General features: G+C 36.2%; 1 protein-coding gene across 3 annotated transcripts in view; it reads right to left on the minus strand.

Annotated features, from left to right (window-relative positions):
• The window catches only part of jak3 (Janus kinase 3 (a protein tyrosine kinase, leukocyte)), an 87,678-nt gene that overhangs the window by 72,425 nt on the left and 2,145 nt on the right, over positions 1–13,108 (minus strand). For 2 of the 3 annotated variants that reach the window (XR_010897583.1, XM_067414210.1), the window contains exons 2-14: positions 8,834–9,041; positions 8,609–8,726; positions 7,041–7,158; positions 6,699–6,841; positions 6,278–6,578; positions 5,217–5,339; positions 4,518–4,675; positions 4,251–4,425; positions 3,270–3,450; positions 2,972–3,096; positions 1,795–1,926; positions 802–889; positions 437–561 (exon numbers count right to left, since the gene is read on the minus strand). Coding sequence is in view for 2 of the 3 variants with exons in the window: in XM_067414210.1 (XP_067270311.1) it covers positions 437–561; positions 802–889; positions 1,795–1,926; positions 2,972–3,096; positions 3,270–3,450; positions 4,251–4,425; positions 4,518–4,675; positions 5,217–5,339; positions 6,278–6,578; positions 6,699–6,841; positions 7,041–7,158; positions 8,609–8,726; positions 8,834–9,020 (1,974 nt within the window). In the remaining variant the exon portion in view is untranslated. The remainder of the gene's footprint in view (positions 1–436; positions 562–801; positions 890–1,794; positions 1,927–2,971; positions 3,097–3,269; positions 3,451–4,250; positions 4,426–4,517; positions 4,676–5,216; positions 5,340–6,277; positions 6,579–6,698; positions 6,842–7,040; positions 7,159–8,608; positions 8,727–8,833; positions 9,042–13,108) is intronic. The other variant, XM_067414211.1, reaches the window with a different exon arrangement.

The following is a 13,108-nucleotide window of genomic DNA, read 5'->3' on the forward strand; positions in this document are numbered from 1 at the left end:
TTGTGACACTGAAGACTGGAGTAGTGCTGAAAATTCAGCTTCGCCATAACAATAATACATAACATTTTAAAATAGAAAATAATTTAAAATTGTAACAATATTTTACATTATATGTATGTTTTACTGTATTTTTTTTTTAATCAAATAAAAGCAGATTTAAGTAAACATAAAAAAAACTTTCCAAAAATCCTTATTTAGTCAACATTTTTGAATGGTGTATATATATTGTATATTTTATTATGAATAGGGGTTTGCGCTAATATGCAAAAAGGTCTAGCTAAAACCAATAAGACAAGTGTCAAAAATGTTATATTTAGTATTGACTGGTAAATAGCAACCAATACCAATAAATTAAAACCGAGAACTGATATTGTCCTGATATACTGTAGTTCTGTATTTTGTCATTGGTAGCCAATTTATCATGCATATTTCTCACCAGGAAGTTGAGCGCACAGGCCAGTTGTTTTGCCACGTCTAGTTTCCAGCTGACTGAGAGAGACGTGCTCCTCTTCAGGTACAGGTCCAATGCGCCGTGCTTCACAAACTCCTGCACCATGATGTCTGCGGGGGTCGGGGAGGACACACTTTAGAGACATGGTTACATTCACAGGTACTCTGACAGGCAACCAGCATTACCAACGATACTCCAAACCTACTCAGAGTTTAAGATGATTTAAAGAGCTGAGGTCATTACACAGACTTTTAATTGCTTTTATAGGGTTTGTCCTCTTCAGCTTACACTTTGATAAAAGAGTGTCTCCTAAGAGTGCTTTTACATGACTTTTAAAGATGCACACTTACTTTTGGATTTGTGCACGCTGATGCCATATACCAGGAGAAGGTGCTTGTGGGAAATTTGACTCATCAAACTGGCCGCCTCAAAAAAAGACTTGAATATAGCGGGAAGATTAAAGTCATAATTAAATGGCTGAAAATACAGGGTTCCTACACATTTTACATTTCTAAATTCCACACTTTTCCAGACTCAAATATCAAAACCTCTGTAGATTTTCAGACCAGTATTATTTCTTTCAGTATTATTTTCAGCATTGTATTTGGTATAGTATAAATATAGATATCTGAAAGTGACAACATGTGTTTATATATGCTGAGAAAAAAACCTAAAAAACTTTATAACCTGCATAAAATGTTTAACTACGAGTTTGAAATGTACTGTAAACTGTAAAATTAACTGTAAATGTGGTTTGATTTTGCACAATCACCATGGCAAAGAGAAGTCTGAAGTTCAAAAGAGACTCGCTAATGGTAAAGACAAATTATGTTATGACATTATGAAAACGGCGTGTTTCACAATCACTAAATGACCACTAAAGTTTTCCCATGAAAACACTGCTTGTATGGTGCATTATATTTTATTTTATTTTATTTTATTTTATTTTATTTTATTTTTTCCCCTATATTTTAGAAAGCTGAATTGGGCAATAGTCTAAAAACACCATTTTCTCCTTATTCAGACTTATTAAGACCTGGAAATGACTCAAATCAAATTCCTACTTTTTCGAGCTGCGTAGGAACTTTGTGTAATCATTATTCATTACACAAGGTCTTTATTACATCACTTTTTAACATTTTGGTTTCAGAGACTGAAGATTATTTCCAAGACTTCCAAGTTGCAAATACTATAGTACACTAAAACATTGTAGTGAGTTGTCAATTAATAGGAAGTGCAATATTCTCCAATGCAAAGTAAATATTTGAGTAAGAGTTTATAGGGAATTGTCTTTTCAACGCAAATAACCACATTCAGCATATGTTCCAGGAATGAATACACACCTCCCAGCAGTTTTTATGATTTGCATCCAGGACCTTCAGAAGCACCTCTGTGGAGTGTGTCACTCCATCTCGCTGGTCTGTCTTTCCGCCTCTAAAGATATGTGTGAAGGAACCTTGGCCTAAGCTTTCCTTCTGTTAAAAGATAGAAATGAAGGAGCTTGACTTGAGTCATTTTGAGATTAGACATATTGTTGGTAAAATTCACACTTCCAGTCGCTTTCAGTCATTCACTATAGTTTGAAAATAATAATAAAAAATATATACATTTAAGCTGTCCCTATTATGCTCTTTCAAATACCCTTTCATGCAGTGTGTAATATAGCTGTTTGTCAATGTAAAAGGTCTCAGCAGTTTTAAAGATTAAAGTGCATGACAAATAAAGTTATTGTCTCATAAAAGAAAGAATCGATTCTGAATTCCTGCCTGAAACCATAGACAGTAAAATAAATGGACACAGCGACCCCATAGACTTCAACGGCGGAAAATGAAGTCAATTAGAAGCACTGACTCACTACAGTGTATCTAGAATCATTTTATGAAGCAATGAGAATAGTTTGTGTGCGCAAAAAAACAACAACAACTAAATAACAACTTATATAGTGATGGGCCGATTTCAAAACAAAGTTTTGAACGGTTATGAATCAACGTATCGATTCATGATTCAGATAGCGTGTCAAACCGCCAAACTGCTGAAATCACATGACTTTGGCGATCCAAATCATGAACCGATACGCTGATTCATAACAGTTCAGAGCTTTGTTTTGAAATCGGCCCATCACTATAAAAGTCGTTATTTAGTTGTTGTTTTTTTGCGCACAAAAAATATTCTCATTGCTTCATAAAATGATTGTAGATCCACTGTAGTGAGACAGACTTTAACGACGTCTTTAGTGCCTTTTATGGGTCTTGAGAGAGGAAATGACATCGGTGTCAATGAAGGCCTTTCTGAGCCATCAGATTTCAACAAGAATATCTTCACTTGTGTTCCGAAGATGAACGGAGGTCTTACGGGGGGTCGAAGAACATAAGGGTGAGCAATTAATGACTGAATTTTCATTTCTGGGTGAACTTACCCTTTAAAAAAAAAAAGAATACACTGTTATGCGCTCAAAATAAATAATGGTGATGCCTTTCATTCATGGAAATGCATTTAAAATAACCCTTAATAAATGTGTACCCAGGTGAGGTCCTCGTGTTTAATCATGTGGAACTGCATGTGGCTTGGGTTTTGTCTCTGTAACATGGGGGAACTGGGCATCTCAGTCATACTGCTGTTACGAATAATGATCATGTTGGTAAGTTCTGCAAGGAAGACAAGACATAGCATGCATATATATTAAATACTTAAATAATATATCTATAAAAAATATGAAGAAAATGTTTAAAAAAAAAGAAAACAATTACAAAAAATTCCTGCTCTCGAGCTTTTATAGAAGATAAACACAAAAGCAAATAATGCACAGAAATGTTTATACCTTTTGGTCTGGGTGGGCAGCACTTGCCCAGGATGACGGGGATGTCTGACATGAGAAGTGTATTGTGCTGATAGAAGTCTGTGAGCTGTCTTAGACAACAGAATGAGTTCTGGATCCCGGCCAGGCTGAACTTTTCATTTTTATCTATCAGGCAGTCCTTGTAATCCATCCCCAGAGGAGTCTGTTGGAACATCCAGAAGTTAAGAAAAATAACACTGGAGTTTAGTCATTAACAATGCAGCCAATCTGTAGAACAAAAAAGAACGGTCATGCTGGCGTCAAAAAAATCACATTATAATAATACTAAGAAGCTTTGTTGTCAGTGTCTTTTAAAAAGTAACTATGTTATTTAGTTAATTTTAATGGAAAGTAATCTGCTCCGTTACCTTTGCGATACACCTGGCTGAGGCTTGCTGTTTTTCTAGGCCTTTTTTTAAATACTTTTTTCTCCAACTTTTTTGCAAATGTTTATCATAATAATGCATTTATACACCTTCATTTACTTTTTAAAACACATTTAGAATATTATTATATTCTGACCACTTATTCCTGACCCCCCAGAGGTATGTATGCCATACAAAATATATCTTCACATTATGGATTATATAACATACTGTACAGATCTTTTTATTGAAAGGTAAAAGTGATGTTTTGTTACTTTTGTACTTTTTGCTTGTTCCTGCGCACACATGAGTGTGTAAGTGACTGTTTTGGAGAAGAGAGGATTTTAATTCAGTAGTTTTAAAAAATGTTTAAGCAAATTATTTTAAATGAAAAGTATTGTGCTTTACTGTAAAAAGTAACTCAAATATAATTGTAATTTTAAATGTATTAAGTAAGGAGTTAAGCTGATTACATCATGCAAGTTATTTGTAAAGCATTACCCCAACACTGCTAAGAAGTGAGATATAAGATTAGTCAGAATTAATCAGAATTAAACACATTTGAAGTTTGCATTTATATGCTGTTTTATTTACTTACTGTCTGTGAAAACCCAATGCTTGGTGCTTTATAATGTTTGTGTGAGTCCAGCAAATCTGGTACCTGTATGCAAACAGTGAGGAAGTACTTGTCAAAGTCTTTGGGACTGTGACGTAACAGGAACATCCCATTTTTGGCTCCAGCTTTCTTAAGCTTGTGCACTGCAAATTCTGACCTTTAGAAAACACACAAACAAATTTTTTTCTTATTATTTAGTCATTTCATTTCTAATTTCACCACATGGGTATATATGAAATTGTGTAGTACGTGATTGGGCCGTGGCAGTAATTTTGTATGTCCTCCAGCAAGCTTGGCGGAGCAACCTCTGCGCAGAAATAGTGAGTCGAATCTGTAGTCAGTCTAAAATATCCATCAACCAGAGATACAAAGGAAAGAGCCTCAGTTAGTGTCTGAAACTCAGCCTCCTATTGGTGGAAAGAAAAACAAAATGCACAATTTAAAATAAAACGAACTGCTATGTAACAGAAAAATAATAACTAACAAGAAAATGTAAAAAAAAAAAAGAACTAAACAAGAACTGTAGCAAGCTTTGGTTAATCATAATGAAAGATGAGTCAGTGACACTGATACCATCAGTGTAAAAGTTTACTTCCTTTTTCTAAAGAGTTTGTGTTAAATGCTGTATCACCCAAATTTCTGTCATTAATTATTCACACTCATGTCATTCCAAACCCGCAAGATTTTTTTTCTGTCCCTCCAGAAATGTGAATGAAATCCTAAATTCAATCTGTTCATCATATAAAGAGATTGAGTCTCTTAAGAAAGTTTGACTAAACAGCAATAGGTTTACATGCATAATTTATATGGATTTGTTTTAAGATCTCTATGAACTTCAAAGTGCCAACGTTTGAACCGGCATGAGGGTGAGTAATTAATGAAAGATTTGTTTTGGGCGATCTATGCCTTTGCAAAAATGAATTTAATAAATGACTGCAATGCCACTACCATGCACTGGTCGTCCTGGCGTGTGAGGGTGACCACCCTTCCTTCCAGGGGCATCTGCTCTTGACAAAGACGTTTAATACTAATGTCTGTGATCTGGGGGAAATCACAGAACGTCTGCCATTCCTGTGAATGGTACCAGAAGGAGCTCGGTAAATAACAGAGGGCAAATTATTCTGAATGTCTAATGTACTTTACATGCATTACCATTTAAATGTTTTTTTTTTAAAAGTGCTCACCATGGCTGCATTTATTTAAAGGAAGTGTATGTACGATTGTGGCCAAAACTGGTACTGCAATCACTTTCAAATTGCTAGAGCTGCTTAATATTTTTGTAGAAACCGTGTTACATATGTCTTTGATTAATAGAAAGTTTAAAGTATATAGAAATATATTTTGTAACATTATAAATGTTTGTAATGCCACTTTTGGTCAATTGAATTCATCCATGTTGAATAAAAGTATAATATTAAATAACATTAATAAAATAAAACTTTCAAAAAAATAAAAAAGAGAAATCATACTGTCCTCAAACTTTTAAACAGCAGGGTATAGATACAACTTTATGAAGCGTTAACAAGACCACTTATTTAATTCATTGTCTTCTCATTTCTTTTTAATTAACTTTTTAATTAAAAAAGTGTAGAGATTCTGAAGTGTACATATGGTGGACACTTTACTATCCCAAGAGGCCACATGAGAGGGTTTGTAAACGGCATTGAAGTGACATAAATGATGCAGGTCACATGATAAGTCACATGATAATGAAAACATGGAAAATGTAGTACGTCCAGATTGGGTACTACACACACACTTTTTTTAGCAGTCATTAAGTAATTACTGATTCAAAATAAGTAACTACTCGAGAGTATGCGATTTTAGACGCATTGTGTTAGGAACTATTTTCTTTGGCGGAGCAAAAATAGACAACGTAACTGGGAATACTGTGTCTAAAATGTAAGTTACTCGAAATTAAGCTCTTGTTTATTGAACTTTTGTATTAAAACAACATCACACCACAGATGTACTGTTTGAACATCACAACGGATACTCTTCTAGATTACCTGGCTCTCCGTGGTCTGTATCTGAATCCCTCCCTCTCCAGACACCTGAACAGCTATGACTCTCTGCTGCTCGCTCTGCTCCAACCATCCAGAGTGATGCAGACTGAAGCTCTCTGAACCATAAGATGGCTCCATCGCACTCAGCTCCATCAGGTACTTGAGCTTCAGGCTGCGTTCTCCAGCTGAGCATTTGCCCAGCTTCTTTAAGAAGCGATTCAGCGTTTTGCGGATCTGATACCGTGCTAGCCGACTCATACGCTGTATATCTTGTCTGTGAGTCTCAGGGAGGCAGGACTTGTAGCTGGAATGAGATGTTTGCAGTGGTTAGCGCAACTTGAACATTTAAAGTGTGTTGAATGCACAGAAAATTTCTATCCGTCAATTTATACGAAACTTTCTCCATTCTCATGTTGTAACATACCTTGTTGTATTGCAGATCTCACTAACGCTCAGGTTTCTCTCTTTGGCCATACGCCACAGATCTAGTACTGCCATACCCAAACATTCCTGCAAACCCAAAGCAGGAGAAATCCAGCCACATCCAGACACAAAATCACTGCGGGACTAAAACAGGACAAGAGTTCAGTCAGAGGTGAAGAGAAAATTATCTTAAACAGTTTAGTGAGCAGTTTTATGGTAGCTTTTTTTAAATTCAGGATAGAGACACATAATACTGGATGTACATTTCACATTCACATACGGTTTTTAAAATAATTAATTTGCCTTTTGGGAAGCCAATGGCAGATTATTGTGCTATACATACCTGAGCAAAAACATAATCAACGACGCAGTAGTCCAGCACTGCAAAGATTCGTCCTCTGCTGAGGCTAAAGCGATACGATGCTCTGGACCCTTGACCAAACCAGCTTGAGAAGAAAAACCTTTAACATAAAGAAAAGCCTTTCAATCACAGAAACAGTTTTCACTCTTATTGTTTTATTTGTCCACTAGCAATCAGCAGGTTTTAGTCATTTTAGTACAGCACTTTAACAAACTTTTTTTAAAATCTGATATTTATATTTTATTTCAGCTACTTTGAATGATTAGTTTTAGTTAACAATAAATAACACTGATAGCAATGGGCAACAGGGTGATATGGCTGCTGGCTAAGCAGACATGCATTGTTGGCCATTGTTATCAGTGCTATATAAGACTGGTTTCCACTGAAGCTAAGCTGGGCTGAGCCTGGTCAGTACCTGAATGGGAGACCAACTGGGAAATATAGGACGCTGGTGAAAGAGGTGTTAGTGAGGCCGACGGGGGGGCTCACCCTGTGGTCTGTGTGGGTCCTAATGACCCAGTATAGTGATGAGGACACTATACTGTTAAAGAGCACCGTCCTGAGATGTTAAACCGAGGTCTTGACTCTCTGTGTTCATTAAAAATCCCAGGATGTCCTTTTATAAAGTATAGGGGTGTAACCCCGGCATCCTGGCCAAATTTGCCCATTGTTCCCTGTTCATCAAGGTGTATATATATATACATTAAAACAATAAAATATTTACATAACAGGAATTTGAAAATATATATATATATATATATATATATATATATATATATATATATATATATACACGATTGTCTCCTCTGCACGTTGCTGATGGATGAGTTTCCCCCCTTCTATGTAGCGATTTGAGTGCCTAGAAAAGTGCTATATAAATGTAACAAATGATATCAGTGCACCACAAAAATTCAGTTAAAAAAAATCTGCAGGTAATTTCCATGTTATTTCCGTTACATATCAAATTATATATTGTGTTTGATGACATTCTGCGGTGCAAATGATGGTGATGGAAATGACACTGACCTCCTTTGTCTTACCAACTCTAATTGGTCTTAGTCAAGTTAATATATTTCGCATATTTTGACAAAATGATTGGGAAAGAAGCACTATACAAATATTTTGTTATTGTGCATCATATATATTTTTTAAAATCAAATCTAAAGATGAAAAAAAGTTCTTATGAGTTGGTAACAAAATGAAAGAGAGTATTTAATTACAGAATACAATTTTTTTTTTTTTGGGGGGGGGGGGGGGGGGGGGTAAACTAACCCTTCAAGTATGTTCTTCACAGACACTGATGCCTTCTTGGTGACCAAGTTTGTTTGTAATGGAAATGACACCATGAATAAGGGTGTGTGAACACGATGATGATTATTAAACCCTTTAATTTATTATTTTAAAAACATAATAGTATTTTTTTAATGAAAAAATGTATGCATTAAAACAATAAAATATTTACATAACAGGAATTTTAAAATTGAATGAAAATGACACCCTTAGAGTAAGATATTTGTAAATAAAATATGATTATTACAGCTGTGTTATACCTCACTCTGTAGTGAACTTTGATGTTCTCCTCACTCTTAAATACATGAGTTGGTGGATACCAGAATGAAAGATCTTCTGATGCCAGAGCAAACAGGTTGTGGAACACAGGAATAATTCCTAAAAATATAAATATTCAATTCAGGTTATTGTAATATTTATGGTGCTTAACTATTTTAAATGTATTTAATTATAAGAGGAGCAGATTATAGCTCATTTATGCTCACCGCTTTCTTTTGCAGCAATCAAACACACACTTTCCGCTGTGATGGATCCGGTGTAGACAGGGAAAGTAGTCTCTGAATTTAAGCTGGGGCTGTAATACAGGTGCACCTGAAGGGCAGAGTCACAGCTGGACTTCTGACTGCCGGCCCTTTCGCTCTTCATCAAGGGCACCTCTTCCTCTTCGCTCATGGTCTTGCCAAAAGCAATTTCCTGATTGGACGAAAAGAACTAGAATATTTTTTTTCTCAACAGATAGAGGTTCTGACTATTCTTTCTTTCTAAAACAGTGCATATAACTCAAACTAGGATGTTCTTAAAATAAGACTAATGGTTATTTCTAACAGTGAATTATTTTGATGTAAGAAGCAATAATAAAGTACTGAATTAAGATTAAATAAACCCTTATGTTCTGTTCAGGGCTTTTTGATGGTCTTTCAGTTTTTACAAGAACAACATCGTTATGGTAAAGCGCCACGTTGCTTTAAAAATAAACTTTCATGCAGTGTGTAATATAGCTGTTTGAAAAATAAAGTTATTGTATCCTAAAAGAAAGAATCAACTCAGAAGAGAGTCGAGAAATAAGCAGATCAAGCTGTTTTTCCTTTCTGTATGCACTCATGTAGCCTAGAAATCTAGACGCACCCTAGCGGCAGCAAATTTAATTTGCCCGCAAACATCTTGATGTGGGTCTGGCTTGTCAGGCTAGCACTCATGCTCTCTTTCCACAAATTGAAAAAGTGCTAGAACAGAGAGAGTCAATAGTTTATTTTGCAGCAGTGAGTTCCTTCATGCTATCTGAGATGCTGAGGAGATGAAACTGATTAAGGAGGATTATTTACGAAGCAATCTTTAGTCGCAGCGGTGATAGTCCTGCCATATTTGAAGCGAGGGGATGGCTTTGCAGCTTTAGCTAAATGAAGTATACATGATACTAGGTAATGATCTGAGATGTCATCGCTCTGCTGCAGAATTTCAGTGGTATCAACATTTATTCCATGTGACAGTATTAGGTCTAAAGTATGATTATGGCGATGAGTGGGTCCTGATACATGTTACCAACAGAGTTTAGAATGTCTCTAAATGCCAATCCCAATGCATCTTTATCATTGTCTACATGGGGCTGGGGAAAAAATCGATGCGATTTAAAAATTGAGTTGGTAGGTTAAATTGAATCATATTTTCCAAAAATCTTATTTTTAAAGGGGGGGTGAAACACTCAGTTTCAGTCAATCTCATGTCAATCTTGAGTACCTATAGAGTAGTATTGCATCCTTCATATCAAGTCTTTATATTCATAAAAGAAATATAGGCTGTACCGAGTCTTTCCGGAAAACACAGAGCGCCTGGGGGCGTATCGTGTGAGCGGAGCTAAAGAATGACGAGAGCGCAAAGCGGTGACGTCCTCAAGCGTGAAGAAACCCATGGCTATCGATCTCAGCTAATAGATATATGATCCAGAATCATTCGGAGGCTGAAATAAATTGAACAGGAGAGCAGGACGTCCATCTCTGTGGTATGTACTGTATTTAGTGGCCTGTCAACATTTGTGTGTTTACTCGCAGTTTATGAGGACATGATTCGGTTTATGGACTATTGTATGCGACTAAACCTTAGCAGTAGCAAGCAAAACGGTTTTGCACGTCAGACTAGTGTAACGTTATACAGAACAACAATGGAGTAACCGTTAGCGCATTTGAATGACGAAGCACGCGATCGTGACGTTTTCTAATGTTTACTCACACGACGAGCCAACAGCACAGACATTTGAAGCAGTTTTACTCACCGGCTGCTTCCAAAGCATGACCGAACCTTTATCGCTGGGACCGTGCCGTCAAAAACACACTTCTATGGTATGATTTGGTGAAGTCCTGACAGCAGTGACTTGCTGTGCTGAAGCGTTGAAGTCGCTTGATGTCCCCCATAGGAATAAAGTGGAGCGCGGCGGGAGTGTTTATGGGCGTGCATTTCCTCTCTCGCTCTAGTCACGCGCACCCTACCAGGAGAAGAGCCTGTACGGCCCATACAAGGACCTTCCGCTCTAGTAACGTCAAGTAGACCCATACTCTAAAAAAACTCTCCGAAACTTGTGAGAAACCGGAAGGAGTATTTTTGACACAGAAATACTCCATCAAACGTCCAACATTAGTTTTTGACACTTTGTCTATGTTTAGGATGGGAATCCAAGTCTTTAACAGTGTAAAAAGCTCAGTATGCATGAAACAGCATTCCCCCCCCCCCTCCCACCCCTTAAGAAATATATCACTGTTGTACAAATACTAATGCAATAATGTTATAATTATTATTTTAGTTAGGATTTTGTTGTTGTTTATTAGCTCAATCCAAATACAGTATAAATAATTTGGATGTTTAACAATCTTTGTTGCTCACTGCACAGTGACTTTTCAGTTAGATAAAGAAAAAAAAAGAAAAATTTGTTCATGCACTTTAATTTAATATAATAAATATATATATTTAAAATATATGTACAGTTTGCAATTATTTTGTTTTAAATGGGGGGCGGGGAAATAAATCGTATTTTTTTACGGTAATATTATGTCTACATGAATATTACAATTATATTTGAAACTAGATTTCTGTGTAGTGCTGAAGATATTATTATAAATTACTGCAACACCTCCCCCTTTACCTTTCAGATGCAGCTCGTGTTTATAACAATAATCTTGGGTGGACTATAGTAAAGTAATGTAGTCGTCAGGTTTTAGGCAGGTTTCTGTTAAACACAGCACATCTAGATTATTATCTGTAATCATATCATTAACTAAAAGCACTTTTGGAGAAAGGAATCGACTATTCAGCCATCCAAATTTCTATCATTTGTTTATCTGTATTATATCTGTTGTTTATTTGTTGGACATCAATTATATTTTTACTGTTGAATGGTTTTAATGGGGTTTTTTTGTGGGTTTTTTTTTTTGTATTCACTAATTCAGGGAACAGACACAGATGGTTGGTTTAGCCAGTTTGTCTGCTTCCTAACCTGGGCCCCAGTGAGTCAAGGTTTAGCTCTAAGACTAGGTGCCAAATGACTAGAGAGAAGAGCAGCACCAGCCCAGGAGGGATGATTGCCGTCGTCTATCTTTAAAGGCGCCCTAGAATGAAAAATTGAATTAACCTTAGCTATAGTTAAATAATAAGAGTTCAGTACATGGACATCACATACAGCGTCTCAAACACCATTGCCTCCTCCTTCATATGTAAATTTCTTTTGTGAAAAACACCACGAAAAAACAAGCGATTCTCAACATAACACCAACTGTGGCGCAATCGCTGGGATCATTAATATGTACATTTTCATCCCAGCCAATGTTCATTGTCAGACGGAACTGCGGGATGTGAGGACTTTTCATACCCTTCTCACAGATAAAAAATGTAAACAGTTCTGTATGATGTTTATTTACATTCGGATACCGCAACAATTTAATTCAAAATCGTTTGTTTGCGCTGCCCATTTCACCACGGACAGTTTTTCTAACCTGGACAATATCAAGCAGGATTTGCTCAGCGTCTGATATGGTTGGGTCGATTCCAACCATATTCCTGCAAACAGTAAGTAGTGATTTTATCCACTTCTTGACTGTCGAACCCGTTTCTGGTTAAATTGAAAGTTTCTTTGTAAGACAACATTAACGATAATATCCCTGTGTTTTCTAGATCCAACGCAAGATTCTAGTAAAGTAACCATTGGAAACTCCAAGTAGCTCACATAACAGTTTGTCAAAGGACAAAGGTTAATATTATTTCCTGCCAGTGTTGTTATAAAATACAACAGTAGATACGTATGTCGACCCCTTTTGACGGAGTGAAATCTAAATTCGCCTAAATTTCATCATCAGCTCATAACTACGTTCACTACTACTGTTTAGTTTTCTACAGATCGCTCACTCGATCCTTGTAGCTAACAACACCTTCTTCAACATCTAAGCTGAAACGATCATTTGACAACGCATCTAGTCAATTTGTTAAATAAATATACATTTTTCAGAACTGAAGTATGATTATTTTGCAGCGGTGAGTATAAACATGACATTTGAGTGGCTTCTACATTACTTTGTTTGGCTAAATAAATCAACTTTTAAATCAGTACTCTACTGTACACACAACATATTTACTTGCTACCAAGTTCAGATCGTGATTCAAAGTGGAGAAGCTATCATTGTAAAATCATTGCCATGACGGATGGTAGATGTGTTAGCTGTAATTGAGCAGCAGTGGAGTTAAACAGCCCAACAGAGCAGAACTCTGCATTATATTCATGA

This window comes from Pseudorasbora parva, chromosome 13, assembly GCF_024679245.1.
Source record: "Pseudorasbora parva isolate DD20220531a chromosome 13, ASM2467924v1, whole genome shotgun sequence".
In the NCBI taxonomy this organism is placed as follows: domain Eukaryota; kingdom Metazoa; phylum Chordata; class Actinopteri; order Cypriniformes; family Gobionidae; genus Pseudorasbora; species Pseudorasbora parva.